Source organism: Syngnathoides biaculeatus, chromosome 5, assembly GCF_019802595.1.
Source record: "Syngnathoides biaculeatus isolate LvHL_M chromosome 5, ASM1980259v1, whole genome shotgun sequence".
Lineage (NCBI taxonomy): Eukaryota > Metazoa > Chordata > Actinopteri > Syngnathiformes > Syngnathidae > Syngnathoides > Syngnathoides biaculeatus.
In genome coordinates this window covers 18,313,811-18,338,724 of record NC_084644.1, presented here as the reverse complement: position 1 = coordinate 18,338,724, position 24,914 = coordinate 18,313,811, and the positions used below count along the sequence as shown (strand labels likewise).

The 24,914-nt window shown below is 40.9% G+C and overlaps 1 protein-coding gene across 2 annotated transcripts in view; it reads left to right on the top strand.

The window, feature by feature from the left end:
* The window catches only part of ubr5 (ubiquitin protein ligase E3 component n-recognin 5), a 163,307-nt gene that overhangs the window by 109,676 nt on the left and 28,717 nt on the right, over positions 1-24,914 (top strand). For both annotated transcript variants that reach the window (XM_061818718.1, XM_061818717.1), the window contains exons 36-44: positions 812-923; positions 1,014-1,145; positions 12,480-12,737; positions 12,847-13,115; positions 15,657-15,868; positions 15,963-16,193; positions 17,521-17,594; positions 17,664-17,836; positions 23,012-23,122. In XM_061818718.1, coding sequence (XP_061674702.1) covers positions 812-923; positions 1,014-1,145; positions 12,480-12,737; positions 12,847-13,115; positions 15,657-15,868; positions 15,963-16,193; positions 17,521-17,594; positions 17,664-17,836; positions 23,012-23,122 — 1,572 coding nt within the window. The remainder of the gene's footprint in view (positions 1-811; positions 924-1,013; positions 1,146-12,479; positions 12,738-12,846; positions 13,116-15,656; positions 15,869-15,962; positions 16,194-17,520; positions 17,595-17,663; positions 17,837-23,011; positions 23,123-24,914) is intronic.

Genomic DNA, 24,914 nt, shown 5'->3' with positions numbered 1-24,914 from the left:
CATGTCGGCAGTGACAAAAGGCCATTGATAAACATTGAACTGAATTTGTAACTTGGTCATTTCGCAACTGACTTTAATTAGGTTTAGTTTTTGGTCAACACAAAGGCTGTGCTAGCAATACAAAAGATTTTAAAATAAAAGTTGAAACAATATTTTTAAAAATTTAATCTAAATGTGTAATATTATTCCCTGATATCTCAATGTTCTTTTTGTGATGGTATAGTGTTATGTACAGCCAAATGCAGCATAATGTGCACAAATCTTTGTTACTTGGTTTTCTTGTCATCCACAACCATGGAATGATGTTATGACTTTGCCCCCACTAGTTTAGCATTGCCGTAGGCAAATAGCTCAAAACAGGTATGTGGTATCTCCCTATTTTAATTTCTTATATCCTTTTAAACATGTGCCGGTTTTTGACACTATAATATATTAGCAGCATTGTTACTTTGCTAGCCCTTATCCAGCATTGACCTAAACAGGGAGGATTTGTTTGGTTTGGTTTTGCCCAAAGTGAAACTATCACGTTATAATGTGGAATTTATCACAACTTGAATTTATCATGTTTTAATGTGAAATTTATCCTGTTAAAATGTGAATTGTATCACAGTAAACGCGTTACTGGAGTTATGTTTTTTTCCTGATGTAGGAGCAATATGCTTTCATAGATAGCTCTCAAAACTGGAAAAACAATTATGCATAAAACTTTGCTGCACAACAACATAAAATGTTCATTAAAACCGTTTTAAATCATACAATATGTGCAGAATAATTTACACCACTGTGTTGTTATGCTATGTTCATCTCTCAGGTTGAAGTTGTTGAAGGAGTAGCAGGTGAGGAAGACCATCATGATGATCAAGAAGAACAGGGAGAAGAAAACGCTGAGGCAGAAGGGCAACATGATGAGCATGATGAAGATGGTGCGACACAGAGTTTAATTTTTTTTACACTTGAGGCAAAAACCCTGCCCCAAACTGAAGTATTTCCTCATCTGTGATTGTCATTCTTAGGGAGTGACATGGAGCTTGATCTTCTTGCAGCAGCTGAAACTGAGAGCGACAGTGAAAGTAACCACAGCAATCAGGATAATGCTAGTGGCCGTCGAAGTGTTGTCACAGCAGCCACAGCCGGCTCTGAAGCAGGTTGGGTTTTATTTACTTTATCTATACCGGTACTGAAAAAGCAGTTTTTCTTCAAACCCTTTCCAGCATTTTTTTTTTTTTTAAATAACTGCTCATGTATCTTTTAAGACTCAAACTCTGTGCTAAAAAATATATCTGTTCTGCTGCACTGCTCTGTATTTTCTCCTTTTAGTGCAGATGAATTTGGGCCTCACAAAGTCAAATTTAAATCACAGTCAGTTCGGTCTCCCTTCGCATTTCCTATTTTTTGATATGGGCTCCTCTTCAATGAGATTTGGGCATTGTTTGCATTCGCGCAATTCCAATCCCTAATCTAGATTCCGGCCCAAAGGGTTCTCAATTCCCATTCTTTTAGGGGTCTGGGTCAAAACAGTTTCCATGGTTTAAAGGATGTCCTAATCATCGACATCAATTTTCTTAGTAGCCAGCAGAGACCAGTGATGAAAGTCCTCCGGATTTTTAAATTCTCATGAAAATTGCTACGGAAAATTGAGGAAAAATTGCCTAAAATGCATCCGGATATTAGTTGACGACATTGAACGAACATGCATTTGAGTTCGTTGTTTTGCTTTCACAAGCGTAACCATGTTGAGGCACTAACACTAGTAACAGTAACACCCCTGCCCTCGCATTCTCTCAAGACGTCGCTTATTTTGTGTGGTCATGACATTAATTTACGTTTCTTTCATAAACGTTAACTAAACGAGCCTCCTCCAAAACAACTGTTATTCAGCCGCAAACAGGAAATGCAAGTTAACCGTAGTGAGCATGTACGAAAGCGCATGTTCATAACTGCTTCACGTAATGCGAGCGCATTTACGTCGAAAGTCATCAACATCATGAGCCATGTCAAAGGAAATTCAGTTAGACCAGGGGTGCTCATTGTGTCGATCGCGAGGCAGTGTGACGGCGTAAAAAAACAGCAACATTAGACTATCATCCATCCCGTCGCTTGATTCAGGTGTGGTCAATACGTCGAGCGGGTGCATATAAAGGCACGTTCTAGCAAGCCGGCCTCCTATTTACGGCAGTCCCGTGATGCATGCCCTCCTCCCAACAATACGTCATGATTGCCGACAGGAATGTTTGTTCCAATGTATCGCGAGCTTGTTGCCATGAATGCCGATTATGTTGAAGTAAACTTTCAGCATTTTTAAAACATTGCGAGTATAGACCGTTGGTGTTTATTCCTTGACAGGCCAGTGAATTTAACTTTTCTTCAGATAGTTTGTCGGATTTATTGATGAAAAATTTTAAATACCGTTTTATATCATGTACTTATATCAGTTGAAATTGGAAATTATCATTTCTGAGTTTGAAATTTTAGTTTTCTATTTTAGTTGTGTATTTGTTTATTTAATTTTTAATTTACAGTTATGTTGTATTAATCCAGTAAATTATTTTAAGGCCATCCCTAATCACACCCGCAACTTTATCTGCGAGCATGACTGACCACACCCGTACATTTTTCAAATGTGAGTGACTGTGTGTAAGTAAGTTTCTTTCGGCTTGTCCTACAGCCGCATAGCGTGTCATCTCAGATGAAACGCTCATATTTGTTTGGCACAGTTTTTACCCCGGATGCCCTTCCTCGATATATATCTCAAAATATTAAAGGCAACTGATTATACAATTTGTATTACTAGATTTACTGTATATCTAAGATAGTGAGAAATGTGGTCGACTGTATCAGTACAACGCGATGTAACAAGTTTGAGACTTAAACGTTAATAGGAATTACTACAGAACAACTTTTTCAACATGTTTTGCTATACGGTGTAGAAATTCTAGGATATATTTTCGTGTAGATTCTATATCTATACTATAATATGTATAATGTGGGGAAAAGGAAAATTTTAGATGTCTTTTTACTGAATAGTTCACTGAATTCATTTGTCTTGAGATAAGATGACATTTTAATGGCAAATGTGATTTTGTGCCATCCAGTGATAGGGGGATGAGGGGACAAAAAAATCTGGGCTTGGCCCTTGGGGAACTTCTGCCCAAATTTTTTTTTTTTTGGTCAGGACTTACAAATTTTACTTTCAATTTTTGCCAGAATTTTGTAACACAGATATCGCCAGAATGCACCACCGCCATCATTTTTTTGTAAAAATTTTCCAGGAGGCATGCCCACGGACCACATTCACACTCGCATTAGTATTTCCAGGAATTTTCATGAAAGTCCACTTTCATCTCTAATAGACTAAAATGAACATTTGAGTCGCGGTTTTTCATAACCAGTATCAATACTCATATACTGTGTATACTTTGTGGAATTAACGCAATTGATATAATATTCATTAATTAATTTTTCATCTAAAAGATCATTATAGCATTAAAATCGCTATTTGGGATCGTTTTAGAATGTCGAATGGTTCATATATGCAAGTTTTATTGTGACGTCGTTGTTTGCTGCCTTGTATTTTGAACGGCGCACATCAGGGCCGAGTTTATTTTGTATTTTATATACATATATGCAGTGTATTTAGCATTTTAGCTCCATTCTAGTCCCTCCTCCCCAAGATGCATCCTGATTGGCTAAGGCATTGTAGACTGTCTAGATGGCAGTATACATCTATGAAATGTGACATTTTCTCCTAGACCTATGTATAATTGGCACTACCATAATCCCTCGTTTTTCGCGGTTAATAGGGACCAGAACCCCACGCGAAATTTAAAAAACTCTTTCATTTTGATCCCGGACCATGAGTACTTAGGAAGTTGGGCAAATAGAAACATCAACTTAAACTTGCGTATAGGCCCAGACTACCTTAGCTTAGCTGGCTAACAATGAGACGCGTTTGTGATCAAACCGTGCTGTTGATGAAACATCTTGTACGACGAGGGCCGTGAGGACTTATAGGAAATTTAAGTCTTAACTTTGTACATATTAGTATCCAAATTGGTGCCGTATTGTTGGCGTTGAAGCTGCTCGGCCTAAGTTAGCCTGGCGGGCTATCAACATTACCTACGTAGAGTATACAACGAGGACCAAACATTGAGCGTGGACTCAAACTTCAACTACTAGAGTGAGGACCATTGTGGTTTGAATCCCTTCCATCCACTTACTTCTTTTTCTTTTCCTTTCGGCTTGTCCCGTTAGGGGTTGCCACAGCGTGTCATCTTTTTCCATCTTAGCCGATCTCCCTCTTCTTCCTCTCTAACCACAACTGCACTCATGTCTTCCCTCACCAGATCCATCAACCTTCTCTTTGGTCTTCCTCTCGCTCTTTTGCCTGGCAGCTCCATCCTCAGCACCCTTCTACCAATATACACACTCTCTCGCCTCTGAACATGTCCAAACCATCGAAGTCTGCTCTCTTGAACCTTGTCTCCAAAACATCTAACTTTGGGTCTACCTCTAATGAACTCATTTCTAATCCTATCCAACCTGTTCACTAGAGAACCTCAACATTTTCATTTCTGCTACCTCCAGTTCTGCTTCCTGTTGTTTCTTCAGTGCCACCATCTCGAATCCGTACATCGTGGCTGGTCTCACCACTGCTTTATAAACTTTGCCCTTCATCCGAGTAGAGAGTCTTTTGTCACATAACACACCAGACACTTTCCGCCAGCTGTTCCACCCTGCTTGGACCCGTTTCTTCACTTCCTTACCACACTCGCCATTGCTCTGGATTGTTGATCTTAAATATTTGAAGTGGTGTCTTGCTATCTCTTTTCCCTGTAGCCTCACTCTTCCCCCTACACCCCTCTCATTCATGCACATATACATATCCTTTAAATCACCATATCCTTTATATTTTCACACAGGTAGTGTGTGTTTTGTGTACCTTATGTGCTGACTGTGTTTATTTGATTGCTTTTATCTGACTTTAACTTAAACATAGATTAGTAGTATGTGAATTGTGTATTTTATGTGCTTACTTTGTTAATTTGATTACTTGTTTTGACTATCTGCAGCCCAAAGGGGGGCACAATTCATGTGCGTCCTGTAGGCCGGTCTCGAGCCAGGATAAATGCAGAGGGTTGCGCCAGGAAGGGCATCCGTTGTAAAACTGTGCCAAACATATATGAGCGTTCATCAAACGAATTCCCTAACAAATAGGTCGTGGCCCGGTCTAACTACGCCCACCCCCAGCACTGTTAATCTGCAAGGTGTAGGTAGATTTTCAGATAATGTCGGTCAAAGACAAAAAAGATGAGGAAAGCAGCTTAGTCGGCAGAAGAACAACAGGCATGCACAGACCCTACAGCTGTGTGTCGGGACTTTGAATGTTGGGTCTCTGACAGGAAAAGCTCCGGAGTAAGTTGACATGGTGATTAGGAGAAAGGTTGATATCTTGTGCATGCAATAGAACAAGTGGAAAGGGAGTAAGTCTAGAAGTTTAGGAGCAGGGTTTAAATGATTTTACAATGGAGTAGATGGGAAGAGAAATGGAGTAGGGTTATTTTAAAGGAATAGCTGGCTAAGAATGTCTTGGGGAAAAAAATATCAGACTGAGTGATGAGACTGAAATTTGAAATTGAGGTTACTTTGTATAATGTGATTAGCGGCTACGCCCCACAGGTAGGATGTGACTTCGAGTTGAAAGAGAAATTCTGGAAGGAACTAGACGAAGTAGTCCTGAGCATCTCAGAGAGAGAGAGTTGTAATTGGTGCAGATTTCAATGGACATGTCGGCGAAGGAAACAGGGGAGATGAAGAAGCGATGGGTAAGAATGGCATTCAGCAAAGCAACTTTGAGGGTCCTATGGTGGTTGACTTCGCAAAAAGGATGGAATTGGAAGTGGTGAACTTATTTCCAGAAGAGACAAGAACATAGAGTGACCTACAAGAGCGGAAGTAGGAGCATGCAGGTGGAATATATTTTATGCAGAGGATGTAATCTGAAGGAGGTTACTGTTTGTAAGGTAGTGGTGGGGGAGAGTGTAGCTCGACAGAATTGGATGGTGCTGTGTAGGATGACTGGTAGCAAGTAGGAAGATTAAGAAGACAAAAGTAGAGCAAAGAATTAGGTCGTGGAAGTTTAGAAAGGAAAAATGTTGCGTGGCCTTTCGGAAAGAGGTGAGACAGACGCTAGATGGACAGGAATAGCTCCTGAAAGACTGGAATACTACTGCCAAGGTACTCGGAGAGGCAGGCAGGAGAGTACTTGGAGTGCCTTCTGGGAGGAAAGGGGAGGAGACTTGGTGGTGGAACCTTAAAATATAGGAAGTCATCCAAGGAAAGAGATTAGTGAAGAAGCGGGATATGGAGAGGACTGAGGAGAGGTGGAAGGAATACATTGAGATGCTAAGTAGATGGAAAGAGTACTTTGAGAAATGAATGAATGAAGAACATGGGAGAGAAGGTAGAGTAGAAGAGGCAAGCGTGAATGACCAGGAAGTGGCAATGATTAGTCAGGGGGAAGTTAGAAACCCACTGAACAGGATGAAAAATGGAAAGACAGTTGGTCCTGATGACATACCAGTGAAGGTATGGAAGCAATTTGGAGAGGTGGCTGTGGAGTTTTTGACCAACTTATACAATACAATACGAGCAGGACAGAAGATGCCAGAAGAATGGAGGAAAAGTGTGCTTGTCCCCATTTTTAAGAACAAAGGCGATGTTCAGAGCTGTGGAAACTATAGAGGAATAAAGATGATGAGCCACACAATGAAGTTATGGGAAAGAGTAGTGGAGGCTAGACTCAGGACAGAGGTATTTGCGTGCAACAGTATGGTTTCATGGCGAGAGAGTACCACAGATGCATTATTTGCCTTAAGGAAAAGTACAGAGGTCAGAAGGAGCTACATTGTATCTTTGTAGATCTAGAAAAGCCTATGACACAGTACCAAGAGAGGAACTGTGGTAATGCATGCACAAGTCTCGTGTTGATGTTAGAATAGTACAGGACATGTATGAGGGCAGCAGAACAGCGGTGAGATGTGCCGTAGGTGTGTCAGAAGAATTTAAGGTGGAGGTGAGACTGCATCAGGGATCAGCGCTGAGCCCCTTCCTGTTTGCGCTAATAATGGATAGGCTGACAGATGAGGTTAAACTGGAATCCCCTTGGACGATGTTCTTAGATGATATTGTGATCTGCAGTGAAAGGAGGGAGCAGGCGGAGGAACAATTAGAAAGATGGAGGCACGCACTGGAAAAGAGAGGAATGAAGATTAGCCAAAGTAAAACAGAATATATATGCATGAATGTGATGGGCAGAGGAGGAAGAGTGAAGCTCCAGGGAGAAGCCATAGTGAGGGTGGACAACTTCAAATACTTGGGGTCAACAATACAGAGCAATGGAGAGTGTGGTTAAGAAGTGAAGAAACGGGTCCAAGCAGGGTGGAACAGTTGGTGGAAGGTGTCTGTTGTTCTATGTGACAGAAGTGTCTCCAATTGGATGAAGGGCAAAGTTTATAAAACATGATGTACGGACTACAGACATTGGCACTGAAGAAACAACAGCAGAACTGGAGGTAGCAGAAATGAAGATGTTGAGGTTCTCGCTCGGAGTGACCAGGTTGGATAGGATTAGAAATGAGCTCATTTGAGGGACAGCCAAAAAAAGGCATTTTTCATCCATGTTAAAAACGTGCGCCCTTTCTCCATGTACCGACAAGCAGCACAATACAGAGGCGTGTTTCTGTGGCTGTATATTTTTTGAAACACTGGTACCATATCCCAGATTAACACGTTTTAAGGCATTCCAAGCCCTTTCTTTCCAAATTTATTTTCAAATAACCACAATTTCTCTTTAATTCTCACCAACATCCTCTCTTTAAAGCAAAGCAAAACAAATGTTTGTATGGTGCATTTAATTTCATTCACTTGGCAATTCCATGTGCTTTAACATGATTAAAGTCAGAATCAGAATAAGCTTTCAGGGCCAAGTGTGTAAAAACACACAAGGAATTTTTTTCTCCGGCATGCCTAACCTGATTTTGTTCACAACGTCTTCTTGGACAGCAAGATTGTGTCTACATATCATGGCGGACTCGTCATCGTCGGACTTAAACTTGACAGTTTTATTAGATATTGCAAAACAGTTGGACAGTTATCATAAACAACGATATACAGAGAAGATACAAGCAATCAGTGTCTCTCCTTACCTTTACATAATTTTACTAATTTTATTGATTTTGTTCGCAAGTCAGATCTACATTATATTGACATTGACTGCTGCCCATCTTGTGATTGTTGTGCCGTGGGGCTCATCAAGATCAATTCGCACTGCAAAAAAGACTACACTCTTGAAGAGGCAGCTCATGACTCTCGGTTTTGTTTGGAAGAAAGGGAAAATGTTCTGGAGCTCATGAAATCACAAAGATATTTTTTACCAAATCCAGGCAGAGTTAGGGGTTACCGGTTTAAAGTTTGTGATTTTGTTGTTTGGACAAGACAATGTCACGCATGATGACACGTTTTTCACTGAACAGACTTTTAAAGCTGGCATATATCACATAAATGTTATTCTCTCAGAATTAGTGCCAATTTGGTTTTCAAGAAATCCAGACCTGTTTTCAGAGATCTGTGAAACCAGCAGATGTAACCACAAATGACACAGCAAGTGTAGTATGCTTCTGCAGAAAGCCCATTGATGACAAACTGATTGTGAGTTGGTCATCCGGCTTGTGTAAAATTGTAAATTTTCACATAAATTTAAAAAAGTGGAATGCACAGGACACAAATTTGAAGAAATTATGTGCACGTCCAAATTATCACCACCTAGTAATACCAAATTAAAATTATGCATACATTATTAATGGTGGTGTGTGAATTTACTTTTCATGGCAAAATGCTGAGTTTGAGGGCCTACCCTTCAAAATAACAGGCATCAAGCTTAAAACAGGAAGCCAAGTTTAAAGTTCCAGATATAAGCCATGTGATGTGAGGAAGCAGTCAAAAAATAATTACTTTAACAGTGCTATAATTAACTTGTAGCTGAAACATTCTTCAATAAATATTCAATCAATCAATAAGGTCGGTTCCCCACACATTACCTTTTAATTCATACTATAAGTTTGAAAATTGATACAAGGAATAAAGAATTTTGTCACTGTTTTAAGCTAGTGAAGGCGAGGAAGGCAAGGCAAAACATGGAGAATCCAAATGCAGGGAAGCAAGACAGGAGTATCGAAAATTATATTTGTCCAAAAAGAGCCAAACTACACAAAGTGCAACAACTAAAATCCCAAGTAATAAAGAAAAAAAGGAATAGTTCCTACAAATAGAATGTTTCTTGTCAGGGTTCATACGCGACCCTAAAAATCTCTAAAAACCCCTAAATTTCTGAGGGTCCATTTAGGGACCCATTAAAGTCCTTAAAATTCACCGAAAACCGGTCAAGGCCTTAAATTAAAAAGAATCAAAGGGAGGACCTCTACCGCCAAAATTCTCCCTAAAAAAAATTGTTTTATTTATTATTGCCAAGGGAAGTCACTCTGTGTTCATAACTTTTTTCTTATAGTCGCCATCTTGTCGTTGATATTCCATTGTTTGTTTTTGTGAGTAGGCATTTCACTTCGTCTTCGTAGTGTAGTTCTTTGATCGATCCAATAAGAATACTTGTATCATGGGGAAGTGCATTTTTCAAGATGCTTGGGTTGAAAGTAGAGTTTGGGAGCTGGGTTCGTTAAGATCCAAAAGAAAGGCACATGTTCTACTGTCATCTGTGCAAACAGAGTGACCATCTTGGAAAGATGGGCGTCAAAGCACTGGACTCGCACCAGAAAAACAGGAGACACGCTGATTTGGCGAAGACTGTCTCATATTCTGTTTGTGTGGATCTGTTTCTGTCAAAATATCAAGATAGTGAAGCATCAACTTCAGGCAGTAGTAGGGATCAACCAAACACCAGTACTGGCAGTGCATGTGCACCTACAGTTGTCCAGTCATCGACTTCAACCAGCCAGAAGTCAGGCTCTATGAACATAGTTCAATACACGAAAACGTCAGTTCCAGGAGCTATGTGGCATCCTAAAGCACCTGCTGCTCCTGTCCCATGCAGCGGCATCTGTGGAAAGAGGCTTCTCCACAAACATGGAGGTCACCGAGGACAACCTAAGCAAGGAGTCACTGATTGCTCGGACGCAAATAGTGGAGGTGGTCCAGTAATATGGAGGACCTGAAATGGTTCTTATCACAAAGGAGCTGTTGGTCGCTGCGTCTTCTGTCAGAAGTAGTTGCGTCCAGCATCTAGAGGAAGAAAAGAAGAAGAAGAAGGATGCATCAAAACAGCCAGAGAAGAGGAAGGCAGCTAAGGTAGAGATAGACAGCCTCAAAGCCAAAAAAGCCAGAATAGAGACTGACATATCTACACTTATTGAGAAGGCTGACAGGCTGTGTGATGAGGCAGAAGAAAAAAGGAATCTGAGGTTTATCAACGAGGCCAATGCTCTCAGAGGCAGAGCAAAGGACAAGAGAGCCACCTTGGCTCCTCTGCAGCAACAAATGGAGGAGGCACTGGGTAGGCTCAAGGAGCTATAGTAGGGGTGCTGAGACAGACATCAGTAGAATATAGCTGCAATTGTAGTTAGAATCTATTTTTCTGGAGACTGTTATGTGAAGTAATTATGTGACGACGTTGACGATGGTCACATCAACAAGAACTACCACAAGGGGCGACAGGTGATCACTGCGACAGGTACTGAAGTACTGGAACCTTTGATGAACCAATAATAGTTGATGGCACCATTGGGTGAGTCTTTTTTCCTTATTCTTGATTTGCCACGATGGCCCTAAATTTTTCGTGTCGGCCCCTAAGAATGCCCCTAAAAAGCCCTTAATTTTTTTTGGACAGAGTGAGTGTGAACCCAGTTGTTCTTTGTTGTTGTTGGTTTGTTCTTGTTCTGTATGTCGTACCAGGGCAGCACCGACTGCCGGAGAAAAATTCCTTGTGTGTTTTAACACACTTGGCCGATAAAGTTGATTCTGATTCTGACTTGAAACGAAACATAACTGACAAATGGACAATTCCATGGGCGCAGACAGAGTTTGACAAGAGCAAAAAGAACAGAACAGGGGAGCTAAATACAGAGTGTAACGAAGAACACCTGGACAAGATACGAGTGGCTGGAGGGAGCATATTGGTCAACAAAAGGTAGGAGGTTCATGAGAACAGGTGGACACAGCAATGATCACACAAGACATGGACAGCATGGAACACAGGAAAACATTTAAAAACTAAATAAACCAAAACATACCATAACACCTTCAATCAAATGTTCCTTTTAGTCTCTGCTGCAGGCTACTTAGAAAATGGATGTTCAAAATTTGGACGCCTTTTAAACCATGAACATTTTTTTGACCCAGCTCCGTAAAAGTTTCGGAATTGAGAATCATTTGGAACTGGAATTACTCAAATTCAAAGATGCCAACCCAAGACTCTGCCAAGGATCATTGATTCCACTCAAAACTTTAATGGACAGAATTTCTTGGCGCAAAGGAGGTCCATCTTCCTGGCATCAGTATTGCGTCTCAACTTTTCACAGATGATGTGATTCTATTGGTTTCATCAAACTATCTCCAACTCCCAATGGAGTGGTTCGCAGCAGTGTGTGAAGCAGTTGGAAGGAAACTCAACACCCCCCAAATCTGAGACCATGGTCCTCAGTTGGAAAACGATAGCGTGCCCTCTCCGGGTCGGTGATGAGTGGAGGAGTTGAAGTACCAGTGTAGTGTCTCCTTTGATGTGAATTTTGTATTTGTCCGGTGCGGTGAAGAAGAAGAAAAGCCACAAGGCGATGCTCTCATTTTTCCGGTCAATATGTTTTCCTACCCTTACCAGTGGTCTGCCCTGTGGGTTCTGACCGAAAGAACAAGTTCCTGGATAAAAGTGGCCAAAATCAGTTTCCGCCACAGCGTGTCTGGGCCCTGCCTTAAGGATAGGGTGAGAAGGACGGTCATCTGGGAGGAGCTCAGAGTAGACCCCTGCTCATTCACATTGAGAGGAGCATTGGATTAGGATGCCTCCTGAGCCCCTCTTTGGTGAGGTGTTCCAGCCATGTCCCACTGGGAGGAGACCCCAGGGACGACCCAGGTCACGCTAGAGAGACTGTCTCGCAGCTGGCCTGGGAAAGCCTCGGGATCCCCCTGGAAGAGCTGGATGAAATGGCTGGTAAGACGGAAGTCTGGGCTTCCATGCTAAAGCTACTCCCCCTGAGACCCAAACTCTAATAAGCAAAAGGAAATGGATGCGTGGGTGGTTGGACAAATATTAAAAGGAGATGAACACGCATGGCAATAACTTGGTTGTGTGTGTGTGTGTGGTGTGTGTGTGTGTGTGTGTGTGTGTGTGTGTGTGTGTGTGTGTACGTGTGTGTACGTGTGTGTACGTGTGTGTACGTACACCCACACATCGTTGTTTTTTGTTTGTTGTTTTTAAGGTGCCAGCAGCGTCCCTGCCTTCTTTTCAGAGGACGACTCTCAGTCCAATGACTCCAGTGACTCAGACAGCAGCAGCAGTCAGAGCGATGATGTTGACCAAGAGACGTTTCTGTTTGACGAGCCCCTGGAGAGGACAACTAATGCTTCCCATTCCAACAGTGCAGCTCAGGCTCCTCGATCCATGCAGTGGGCTGTTAGAAACACCCCCAGCCAAAGGGCGACTGGGAGTGCGCCACCAAGCTCCTCAACATCAGCTGGTTAGTGGATGTTTGTTGGCCTTTTTGCATGAATTCTTTTTTCGTGACTGTAGTTATGCGTCACAGACACATACTGTATATTAATATGAGCACCTACCTCTTATTACAGCAAGCTCCACTGGACTCATATATATCGACCCAACCAACTTGCGTCGCTCAAGTGCAATCAGCTCCAGTGCGGCTGTAGCGGCAGCCGCTTTGGAGGCCAGTAATTCCAGCAGCTATCTGACATCTGCCAGTAGCCTAGCCCGGGCTTACAGCATTGTCATTAGACAAATCTCGGATCTCATGAGTTTGATTCCCAAGTACAACCACCTTGTCTACTCGCAATACCCTGCCTCTGTGAAGCTCACCTATCATGATGCGGTCAACCTGCAGGTGAGCTACCGCAATCCAACCAATTCAGTCCCCTCCAAAGGTATTGGTATATAATAGGACCAATTCCTTTGTGATGTAGACAAACATTTGAATTTGACTTCAAAAGATAAATATTAGAAGAACTCAACATTTCAGCTTTTTACATTTAGGGACATGTATCTTTGGTAGATGCTTGCTAGATGGTTATAAATCTTGTGCTGTCGGAAAGTGAGTTTATTTATATTTTAAACGGTGCTATCCTTGTAGGGAACCTGCATTTTGTGGGATGAACATGAAAAATGTTCTAAGTATTCCCTTCCAATGTTTAACAGCTTATTATGCTTGCCCATTGACTCTTGTTTTGAGTTTGATACTTGATCAGGTCAAGAAATGTTATGTTCAGCGATGAGTCTTGAATGGTCAAAGTATGGAAAAGAGAGAACACAATGCTGATTGCTGCACTGACCAACATCATTATTTAGTCGAAGCAGTGTGACCATGTGGGGTACCATCATCCTCACTGGAAATAACAGTCTTGTCATCATTGAAGGGAATTTCAATGCAGAGGAGTTGTCCAACTGGAGTCTGCATCCAGTGGCTATAACATACCTCCACAGTCTGGGACCCAACCATATTCTTCAAGATGATGCAATGAGGCTTACAAGAGACTACTTTTACAATTTGGGAGTGGAGAGGATGGAATGTCTTGATCTCAACCTCACTGAATGCTTTTGGAATCAGCTTGGGCATGCTGTTAGCAACACAACCACATTGCCTGAATTGCAACACATTGCTGGCTATGGAATGGGGTTCCATCCAAGACCAGTGTGTACCCAGCATAAGCGATGTCCCGATCCAGCATTATCTCTGCTGATCCCGTACCGATATTGGCGCCTTGAGTTTTGGCGGATTCCAATATTAGTCCGATCAATTTCAGCAATAATCGCACATAATTTACCTATTTTGTAGTATGTGATGTTCGAAAAGAAGTGATGGTGGTATTACTCAAATGGAGAACAATAATCGGCAACTGTAGGTATGAGGAAAAACTGGCATATTACCAACAAATGGGTTACATGAAATAACTGCTCTACATGTCTTGACATCTGCTGGCAGTGTGTTGTTTCAAATGATACATAGTTTTAGTAACAAAAAAAGTAGACTTCATGATCGATTATTATAACACAGTTTAAAGAATATGTCAGTGAGTGTTATATTGCCTGTTCATATGTTTATACACCGTTTGTGTACCAATATTCGTTATTTTGATTGATAAAAGTGCCGCATGTTGGATTCTAATTTTTAGCTCGTCAGTGATGTTTTTCATTCATTAGCGTTGAGCTAACAATATTTGTGAACGAAACTGAAGAAACAAAGTCTGTGATATGTTTGAACATTCAGTTGGTATAATGCTTTTATTATATGAGTTCAGTTTTACAAGTGAACTTAAACTAGTTTGAAATTTGCCAATTTCAAGCAAGCATTTTTTTTCATTTAGTCCTTGCTACCATGTTAGAAATCTGTTGTGAACAGGTGGGCTCTGCATTCCATCTGGGCCCTGCTGGATAGAAGTGCAGGAGAAAAGCATAAAATGGACTCCTTGTATAATTAAGAGTGGTAAAATCAGAGAATTAAGAGCTAGTTCGATCTTCTTTTTTAATTTGTTTTTTGTCCTTTCCCCTGACACTGTACCAATTTCCGATCTCAAAGATGACATTGGGACTGCCCTAATCAGCAGTAGAAAAAGCTGGATGTTGTTGTGGCTGTCTGGTTGTTCCACACACTTAATGTGAATACATTTTTAAATGGTCATTATATCTTGATTCTTCAGAAATCAATCACCCAATCCATCAAACGATTAAATGGCTGCAGCAAACACACCCAGCAGGAGAAGATGTGACGCATTTTTCATCAATGTACCCCACATACTGTCACAATCATGACATTAACAAGTACCTCATGATGGGAACAGTATAGCGTGTGAACAAAAGTACAGAGGCTATCCCAGAAGTTGCAAACCAAGAATAATGTGGAGGCCAAGCTGTTGTTTGCATATCTACCCTGGCTGTTTAAAACAGGTGGTCACACATGAGTGAACATGTGACAAGTTAAAGATTTTTGTAAACACGTCTGCCAGGTCTGAAGTGCAGACCTTCTGAGCTCGGTCGGGGATGTTATCAGGGCTTGCTGCCTTTCAGTGGGTTGTCCTCCCCAGATCTTTGCAGACTTCGGGTGATGATACAGTAAAAGGGGGGCTTTGCGCTACCTCTGTTGATAAAATCTCTGCATTGGTCAGTGTTGGCTGCATCAATTCATGCATAGAACATCTGGCAATGTGCTGTTGTTGCTGTTAGTCTTGATCATGCTCCTCCTCTGTTAGAGGTCTGTGATGTGATGGAGGCCTTGCCACACGTATTTGGGGTCAGCTGTGTTATAGGGTCCCTCCAGCTTCAGCCTGTAGTGCCACTTGGCTTCATTACTGACTCCAAATGTTTTCTATATCTATTTTTTTTCTCTGCTCTATATTAAAAAAAGATAAATGTTCTCCATCTATTGAATCAGAATTATGTTGAGGAAAAGTTAATTCCTACCTGGAATTGGATGGTGTCCATCATGGATTCCACTGAGGCACAGTTGCGATATGGTTCATCCTTGTCATCTGCTGGAGACCCAGGTCACCCCAGTCACCCACTGCATACCTCTCAGCATTCAGCTCGGCGGGAACGCATGACAGCTCGGGAGGAGACCAACCTCCGCACCCTAGAAGGCCGCAGGTAAAAATAAATACAAATCTGTCTATAGTAGTTACTATAATTTTGCACAATTGGTTGTGGTTGAGTAAGGATGGTCTTTCACATCTTATTTCAGGAGGGCGGCCACTCTGCTGACAGCTCGCCAGGGCATGTCTGCACGCGGTGACTTCCTGAACTATGCCTTGTCACTCATGCGCTCCCACAATGATGAGCACTCAGATGTGCTTCCTGTCCTGGATGTCTGCTCACTGAAACACGTGGCATATGTTTTCCAGGCACTTATATACTGGATTAAGGCCATGAACCAGCAGACCACTCTAGAGACTCCACAGATTGATAGAAAAAGGTAACTGGAGATATCACGTCACATTGGTCAGTTTGGTTTTGAATCTTGGCCGATATTGATAATGGTCTGAAATTGTCAGCATTTGTGTTTAGTTGTAACATGGACAATTGTTTAACAGGGGGGACACCAACCTTTTTAAAACTGAGAGCTACTTCTTCAGTAACAGTTTGATACGGACTTTAAATAAATTACCTCAAATTACCTTTAATAATGATATTCATTTTTTTTGATCATGGTAATGATTTCTCAGATTGGGAAACTGATCGTTATCAACGTACAACCCTTTATTCCTATACATCATTGCCACTGCCATTTCACATGGTCACTTCTACAAGGCGTAGAAAATCACAATGTGGCCTCACTGATGAGCTATTTTTAGAAAAGGCCCACGGGTTACCTATGTTTTCCATGGAGGCGATCTGGTGCCTGGCAGTGTGGCATTCTCAGTGCTCCCAGTGCTCCAAAGTCTCTTTGTGAGTAATGCGCATGCCCGTGTATTTTTGTAAACTTCTGGCCATTCTGAAACATCCTCATCCATGCTTCAACATGTGCCATTCAAGAACTTATCGCTCAGTGTTCATGTTTGCTATGGAGGTCTCAGAACGACGAACACAGCGAACGTAACTATATGTGTATATCCTTTTTATCAAATTTTGTTTTACGGTTAGGGTTAGGTTATGACGTATGTTAGCTCCCTCTGTGTAGAAGAAAGAGAACCATGAGCCCGGGAGATTTCCCAGTTAGCGTCTGCTACTTACCCCGAGTTCCCCTGTTAGTAACTCATATGCCCATTCATCACAGGGAGACTTTTCAGCACGGGGGAGTGCTCAGACCGGCACCATGTTGGTGACCCCAGATTTAGATCATCAGAACAAATCCCTAACTTTTACTTCCATTTCTATCTGTTTGTACATTATCAATATAGCAACAAAATATTTAAAAAAAATTTCTCAACTCTGAATTTCCCCCAACTTTGAAAATTTAGTCAAGAAAGGCCTCTTCAGTTGTTTGCGAGTCATTTTGTAATGTCAATACCTAAAGGTCTTCAATGGATGACTTTCCTCTGCAACTTTACCCAGTTAAAATATACAACCTAAATTGGCAATTTCTTTTACATATGTATGTTAAATGCAAAAGACAAATTGGTCGACTATCATGTCCATTTCCTACAATTGGCTATACTTGCAGTATAGGAGTTAAATAACTATTAGTATTATTATGTTGTTTCTCTGTCCCCAAGAACTCTTTTGCTGTTTGCTTCATAAAATTCTTTTGAAAATGTCACCAAGCTATAAGGTTTGCTGTCCATATTCATGTCTTTCTGTAGGAATCGAGAGATTTTGGAATTGGGTTTGGACAATGAAGATTCTGAACATGAAATTGATGAGGACACCAATCAAAGTAAGGCAAATGCAATTTTTAAAAACCCTGGGATATTTTCATGCCCTAACAGTCTCTGTCTTACTCCAGGTTCAAATTTACAGGACAAAGATGAAGATGCTGTTCCTGCTGAAACAGGTCAGAATCATCCTTTCTTCCGTCGCTCTGATTCCATGACCTTCTTGGGATGTATCCCGCCGAACCCATTTGATGTTCCCTTGGCTGAGGCCATTCCATTGGCAGACCAACCTCACCTCTTGCAGGCAAGAATTGTTGCTTACTCAATCTGCACGTGCTTAATCCGAGAAGCACTTCACTCAGATATTAAAGTTCAGTAGCCCATCTCGATTCAGAATGTGGGTTTTTTTGTTTAGGTGATGTAGATGTAAACATTTAAGATACAGTTATATAAAATAGTACACTGTGTGAAAGAAACACTATTTCAATACTATTTTCTTCTTTTTGTACTTCTGGTTTGCAAAGGTTCCTTTATGTTTTAAGTCACTGTTTTCCCTTAGTCACTTTACCTTCACTGTATACAGTACCCTCAAAGTATTGGAATTTTTGTAATATGCTGAAGACATTTGGGTTTCAGAGGGGAAAAAAAAGAATGAATTTTGAGTTCCAACTTTTATTTCATGGTATTTAAATCTGTTTTAAACAACTCAGGATAGAACACATTTTATTTGAACCCTCCCACTTTTGAAATGATGCATTATTCAGTCACTGCGATTTGACAGGCGCATATGCCCCCGCGCGTCATCGCACTCGCAAATCTGCACAGTTGAGCACGAAAAATCAAGCGCGTAAAATTTATGAGTAGAAATGCATAGATATTGAAAGACATCGCTTATTTTGTGTAGTCTTGACCAATGTTTCCTCTAAGATGCGCCACTGCGCAATTGACCCCTCCCTACAGGGCACTTAACCACGCCTCCTGCAGTGACGTCACGCCACGTGCGCCTACGTCAGACAAACAATTAGCAAAAAGGGCGGCGCAGCAAGAAAAGAATAGAGCGAAACTGTCCGATTTGCCGGCTGATTTCTCACTCGCATTCTTAGCTAACAGTGAAATATCGTTGAAAAGCAGACAGCAGGGCTTCAAGTATTTCAGCGAGGGGTATTTCAATGGTATTTACATGCATATCGACGGAAAAACCATTGATATTAGCGCGAGATCTTTCCAGAGTCAGAGGAAGACAGAGAAGCCACATAATATAATATATTATAACCCAAAGACGAATTCGTCATTGACAGTTTCCTATTTTCGTGTTACATATCACACTTGTGTGCACAATCTGTATATGTATCTGTATAGCCGTTTGTGAACCGCCGTATGAAGGAAAAGAAGAAGGCGAGGCTTGAATTACGAGTTGTTTCTCTCGTTTTCTTTGTGTAACGTCACGCGCTCCCCTCAATAATTATTCTTGAATTAGTGCCGAACCTACGTAAGTCCCGACCGAGTACGACAATCACTACTTTAGTGTCCTCAAACATCCTTCCTTCAGTCTTGGTGTCTCGGTGCACGTCAAAGGCTTTTAGGACTGCTACTCCGGTTTAGCTTAGCTCATTAGCCGCGAACAAAGGGACGCGTTTGTGCAGTCAGATCATCGCAAAATATTGCTCAACACAGATCAAGTGTCATTCACACTTAGCTATGTTATGCAAGCGAAGAACTGCTAATTCATTTATATAAGACATGTATTGAAAATCAAATATAGGGCTTACCTTCGTGCAAACATATCTGTTCTGGTTGATGGATTCAGTTGATCATGTGGTCTTCCACAAAGTTTGATCCATCAAAGACATTTTCCGTACTCGGTCTTCTGTTCCGGTTGATTTTAGATGGATTCAGTTGATGATGCGGTCTTCCACAAAGTTTGATCCATCGAAGACATTTTTCGTACTGGGTCTTTGGTTTTGGAAAGGGTACGAATTGAACTCCACCAACTAGCCTTTCAGGATACGTCTCGTCACTATTATAAAGTCCGTGACTACATATCTATTGTTAAAGAACCCAAATACGCGATAAAACGCTAACAAAAGCTATACTGGACCATACAACATTGTCTGAGGAAACTGCGGGTCCCCAAAAGGGGCGTGGTTTATGCAGATCTCTGGCCTCTGATTGGTCAGCGACGAGGATGATGCAATTTCTACAGAGGGGTCAATTGCGCACTTGTCGCATACCCTCAGCGCACATGAAAACAGATCCAGCGCAGTGAACCACAGCCTGACACCTTTTTAAAAAAAAATTTAAACACAGAAGCACACGGTCTCTGCTCAGCCTACTTCTACTTCCTAGTTTACCTGGTTCACCGCCCCCCTCCGCTCTTAAAGGGGTACACTCACAATTACAAACAGAACACAGACCCGGAACTTTATATCTGCGGGCATGACTTGGAGACCACACCCGTAATTTTATATTTGCCGGCATGACTGACCACACCCGTACATTTTTCAAATGTGAGTGGCTCATTATTCGTAGCTAAGTTGAAGTAAGGAGTTTGCATACACTGTGCAAAAACATTTCATTTTTGTCTCACTCTCTGAAGTCAAATCGGACTGAACCTCTCCTATTTCAGATCAGTTTGGATCACTAAAATTAATTTGGTTAAATGCCTCAATAAGGAGAGAGAGAATTTCTTAGAGAATTTTATGTTTTCTTCAAGGTCAAAAGTTTACATACATTTTCTTAGTATCAAGTAGCATTTCCCCTCACATGCATGACTTGGGTCAAACGTCTTGGTTAACCCTCCAGAAGCTTTATATAGTACTCTGCTGGAATCTTGCCCCATTCCTCCGGACAGAACTGGTTTAACTGAGTCAGGTTTGTTGGTTGCGTTGCTCACAGACACCTTTCCAAATCTGCCCACAAATGTTTGATGGGATTTAGGTCAGGGCTTTGTGATGGCCACTGCAAGACATTGACTTTATAATCCTTAAAACATTTTTTTTAACCATTTTGACGGTATGGTTGGGGTCATTATCCATTTTGATGCCCATTTGCGCCCAAGTTATAATTTCCTCGCTGATGTCATGAGATGTTCCATTAATATCTCCGTTTAATGTTCTTTCTTCATGATGCCGTCAAATTTATGAAGAACTCCAGATCCTGCTACAGCAAAACTGTTCCACAACATTATGCTGCCACCTCCATGCTTCACAGTTGGTATGGTATTCTCAGGTTTACAAGTTTCCCTCTTTTCCGTCCAGATGTAATGTTGGTCATTTTTTGCCAAATTGTTACACTTTAGTTTCACCGGACCACACGGCATGCCTATAGAAGTTAAGAGCTTTTTCCTGGTGTCTTTTTACAAACTGTAATCCGTATTTTTTATGTATCAAATGTCTTCATTCTCACTGAGTGGCCTTTCAGCCCCTGGCGGTGTAGGACTTGTTTCACTGTGGATGATAACACTCCCCAGGTTCATCCAGCAACTGCACAAGGTCTATAGCTTTTGGAATGGGGTTGATTTGCACATTTCAGACCAAAACATGTTCACCTCTGGGACACATGCCCGTCTCCTTCCTGAGTTGTATGATGCCTGGGCATTTGCATGATGTTTATACTTGTGTATAATTGTTGGAACATGTGAATGTGGCACCTTCAAGCATCTGGAAATTGCACTCAAGGGTGAGCCAGACTTTTGGAGCTCCATGATTCTTTCTCTGATTTCCTGGGCAGTTTCTTTTAATTTTCCCATGATTTCAAATAAGGAAGCAGCGTGTTTGAAATGTGGCCTTAAATACATCCCCAGGTGTCCTGTCAATTAATTCACATGTTGTCAGTTAGCCCATCAGGAGCTTCAATAGCCATGACCTCCTCATCTGGGCTTACTCATGTTCTTTAAAGACTACTTTTTTGTTGTAAACTTTTGACCTAGAAGAAAATAAGATACAATTCTCCTACAAAATTCTCTCTTATTGTAGCATTTTACAAAATTAAACTGTTAAATACTTTTTTTGATCCTTACGGACCTGAAACATGAGCGGTTTAGTCTTGACTTCAGACAGTGAGACAAAAAAAAAAAGGTTTTTGCACAGTCTATGTAAACTTCTGACTTCAACTGTATATGGGTATTTCTTGTTGCTCAGGTTTTGCCTTTTACATTTATTGCTTAAACGTGAGAGCGGTTCTTTTTACCCTTGGGTTTCACCTGTGAAAACTGCATTTCCAGTTTAGCAATCATAAAGACCAGAAAAGTGTCTATTGGAGCAAGGCGAACAATTTTTAAGCTGAAAGACTGAAATTGATCAGAACTATTGCACAAACATTGGGGAGAGGCAATACAATAATTTGAAATTTAATGAAAAAGAAATCACAGGTGTACATCAAACAGGTCAGCCAAGGCTATCAATAGTTGTTGATGACAGAAACATTGTGAGACGTGGGGAAAAACATCAATGACAACAATCCTGACATCACTGTCAACTTTGGCAGGACATGGGTGAAGGTATCATGATCCACTGTTTGACGAAGATACGGGTCAAAACACGAGATGCAAACCACTCATCAGTAAAAAGAATCAGAAGGCCAGATTTGATTTTGTAAAAAATGAGCCACATAAGTTTTTAAACAAAGTTTTCTGGACTAACTTTTAACCTAGAATAACCACTACCAAAGTGATGGAAAGTATGGAGAAGTTATTGATCTGTGAAGCATGGCAGTTTGGGCTTGGATGGCTGCTTCTGGAACAGGCTCACTTGTCTCTATTGATGATGTATGGTAGCAGCAGAATGAATTATGATTTATACAAAATAATTTCTTTATCTTTACAGAAAAATGCGTCCAAACTATACAGGAGAAGCTTAATCATGCTACATGACAATGAGACAAAATACACTGCCAACAAAACAAAGGACTTAATCGGAGGAAAAAGTGGAATTTCTTAGATTGAACAAGTCACTCACTGGTCTTTAACCTAATAGAGTACACATTTTAGCAGGTGACTGGAGGGAGAAACCACCAGAAACAAGAACTGAAAGAGGCAGCAGTAGTAAAGGCCTGGAAAAGCATTTCAAATGAAGAATGCAACAGTCTGATGTAGTCAATGGATTGCAGGTTTGATGCACTTATTGCAAGTAATGGTTATGGCATCAAATATTAAACCTTTTTCAGTTTAAGTTAATGTCTGTTCTAATACTTTTTCTCACCTGAAAAGTGAGTGCCTTCGAACAAAGGGTGCTCTGTCCTAAGTTGTTTGACACATCTCGATTGTAATATTGTAAAATAATAGTTGGAGTGAGGAATTTTTTTTTATTCATCTTTTGATATACAACCAAAATATCTTGCCGTTCCAGTACTTTGGAAAGGGACTGTTATACTGTTGGTGTATTCATGAATGAATGAGTGTCAGATGAGAGAAGTAATATCTGGTGTTTTCATTTTTGAGATAAGTCAATTTTAAGACGTATTTATATAGTACCCTTTTCAGCCTAATGCCAGGAAGGAGGATCTGTTTGGGCGACCCTCTCAAGGCTTGTACTCCTCTTCAATGTCAAACAAAGGCCTGGCTGAGGCAAACGTGGACAGAAACTGCCTGGAGGTAAACTTGGGCTCCTCTCTACCCTCCCCTTCTCAGGTATACCACAACTCTTCACATGAAAAACAGGTGTGCATCTGTGTTCTCATATCTGAATAACATTTTTCATTTGCCCTACTTTTATAAACAGAGTCCCGTAAAGGGTTTGAATTGCTTATTTCTACTGCTCAAGCAAAACATTTCAGCTAGCGACAAGAAAAGCAGTATACAGTACCATATTTTCCGGAAGACAGAGTGCACCGGTTAGCTGCGTCCACTCTGTGTAGTGGTTTTTTTTTTCCATACACTAGCCGTGCCTGACCATACGCTGCCAATATATACTGTACGTACCGGTACTTTGTGAAATTATTGACACACAGTTTATTTACATATCTTGTTTTCAAACAGTGACTGCAACACAGCAGTGAAACAGCTCATACTTAACAGAAATGTCAATTTTTATTTCCCTTCCTCTTTTTCACTCAATCCAGTAAAGTTGTCTGTCTTCAATATCGTAGTTGAAGAGCTTCAGAAAGTCTCCATCACACACCATTTCTGTCTCTTGGTCGCTCTCAATATGATTTTCATCTAGAGTTACTGCTGAAGCTGTGTTGCTCTCACACGTAGTAGTCTAGCCCTTTAATCCGTTGCTGATTGTTGATTCTTTCATACTCCTCCATGCTTTTAAGATCCACTGACAGACGTCAGAAAAGGATGACCTTCGCGTGCGGCCATTTTTTGTGAAAGATTTTAAATTAATTAATTTAAAAATATATATCTTGCCTTTGCCACCCAAAAATTGCAAATACGTACACTCAAGATAGCTTAGTTTGTCTTCTTCATGTGAATGGGGTAGATTTTTCTTTTAGATGCAGTCGAAGTAAATTCTTCTACGCACACTTGAGGTAGATTGTCTTCTACATGCACTTAAGGTAAAGTTTTCTTCTACACATTTGAGGCATCTGCATATGCTCAAACCCGAGTGAATTAAAGGGAGCAGGCATGTTTTAACCATTATGTTAGAACAAGTTTTTGTTGTACGTTTAAACTTATAGCCTCTACCAACCCAAAAAATATATATATTTTAGCCTCATCGTTAAAGTGTATGGAATGTCCTCATTGCACCTTTTTGATATTAGACAGTTTTTTTATGCAGAATTCGAATCTGAATTCCGTTATGAAGGAAAGATTTTTATTTTTTGATTATCGGCAAAAAATTATCGTACATTGCTGGATTTGCCAAAAAAAAAGTTGAAAACAAAGCGGAAACAGCCGAGTAGGAACATGACGTCATAGCTGGTGTCAACAATGGTAAGCATTGGAATACAATGTGAGAACGATGATGAATTTATCGATATTTCGAGCGATGAGCACTTTTCTGAAGGATCCAGTCAAGACAGTGAAGAATACGAGGTTTATAAAGGCGTTAAAAGTTATCAATTTGAGCCAGTTAGACAGCACACATTCCAATGCAGACGAAACGGCTGGCCATAAAGAAAGTGCCGAGCAAGCAGTTGGATGCATGGAGCAGGATATGCCTCGTGTTGGAAACAAAGACTGGGAAGTATTTGTGAAGTTCTTGTTTGGTTTAGTTAGTCATAAACCGATAAATAATAAAAGCTTCAATATCCATATCTATATACGAAATTTTCGGTCTTATTTTAAAATTATTCAAATGCCGTGGATTTAGTAAATAGGTACGCGACCACCCTGCCGTTCATTCTACAGCGCAATGCATCTGCCTGTGCTTGTATGAGAAACTATCTCCAGTATGATGTGCGTCACGAATTTGCGTGTACAAGGCTCGTTTATTATT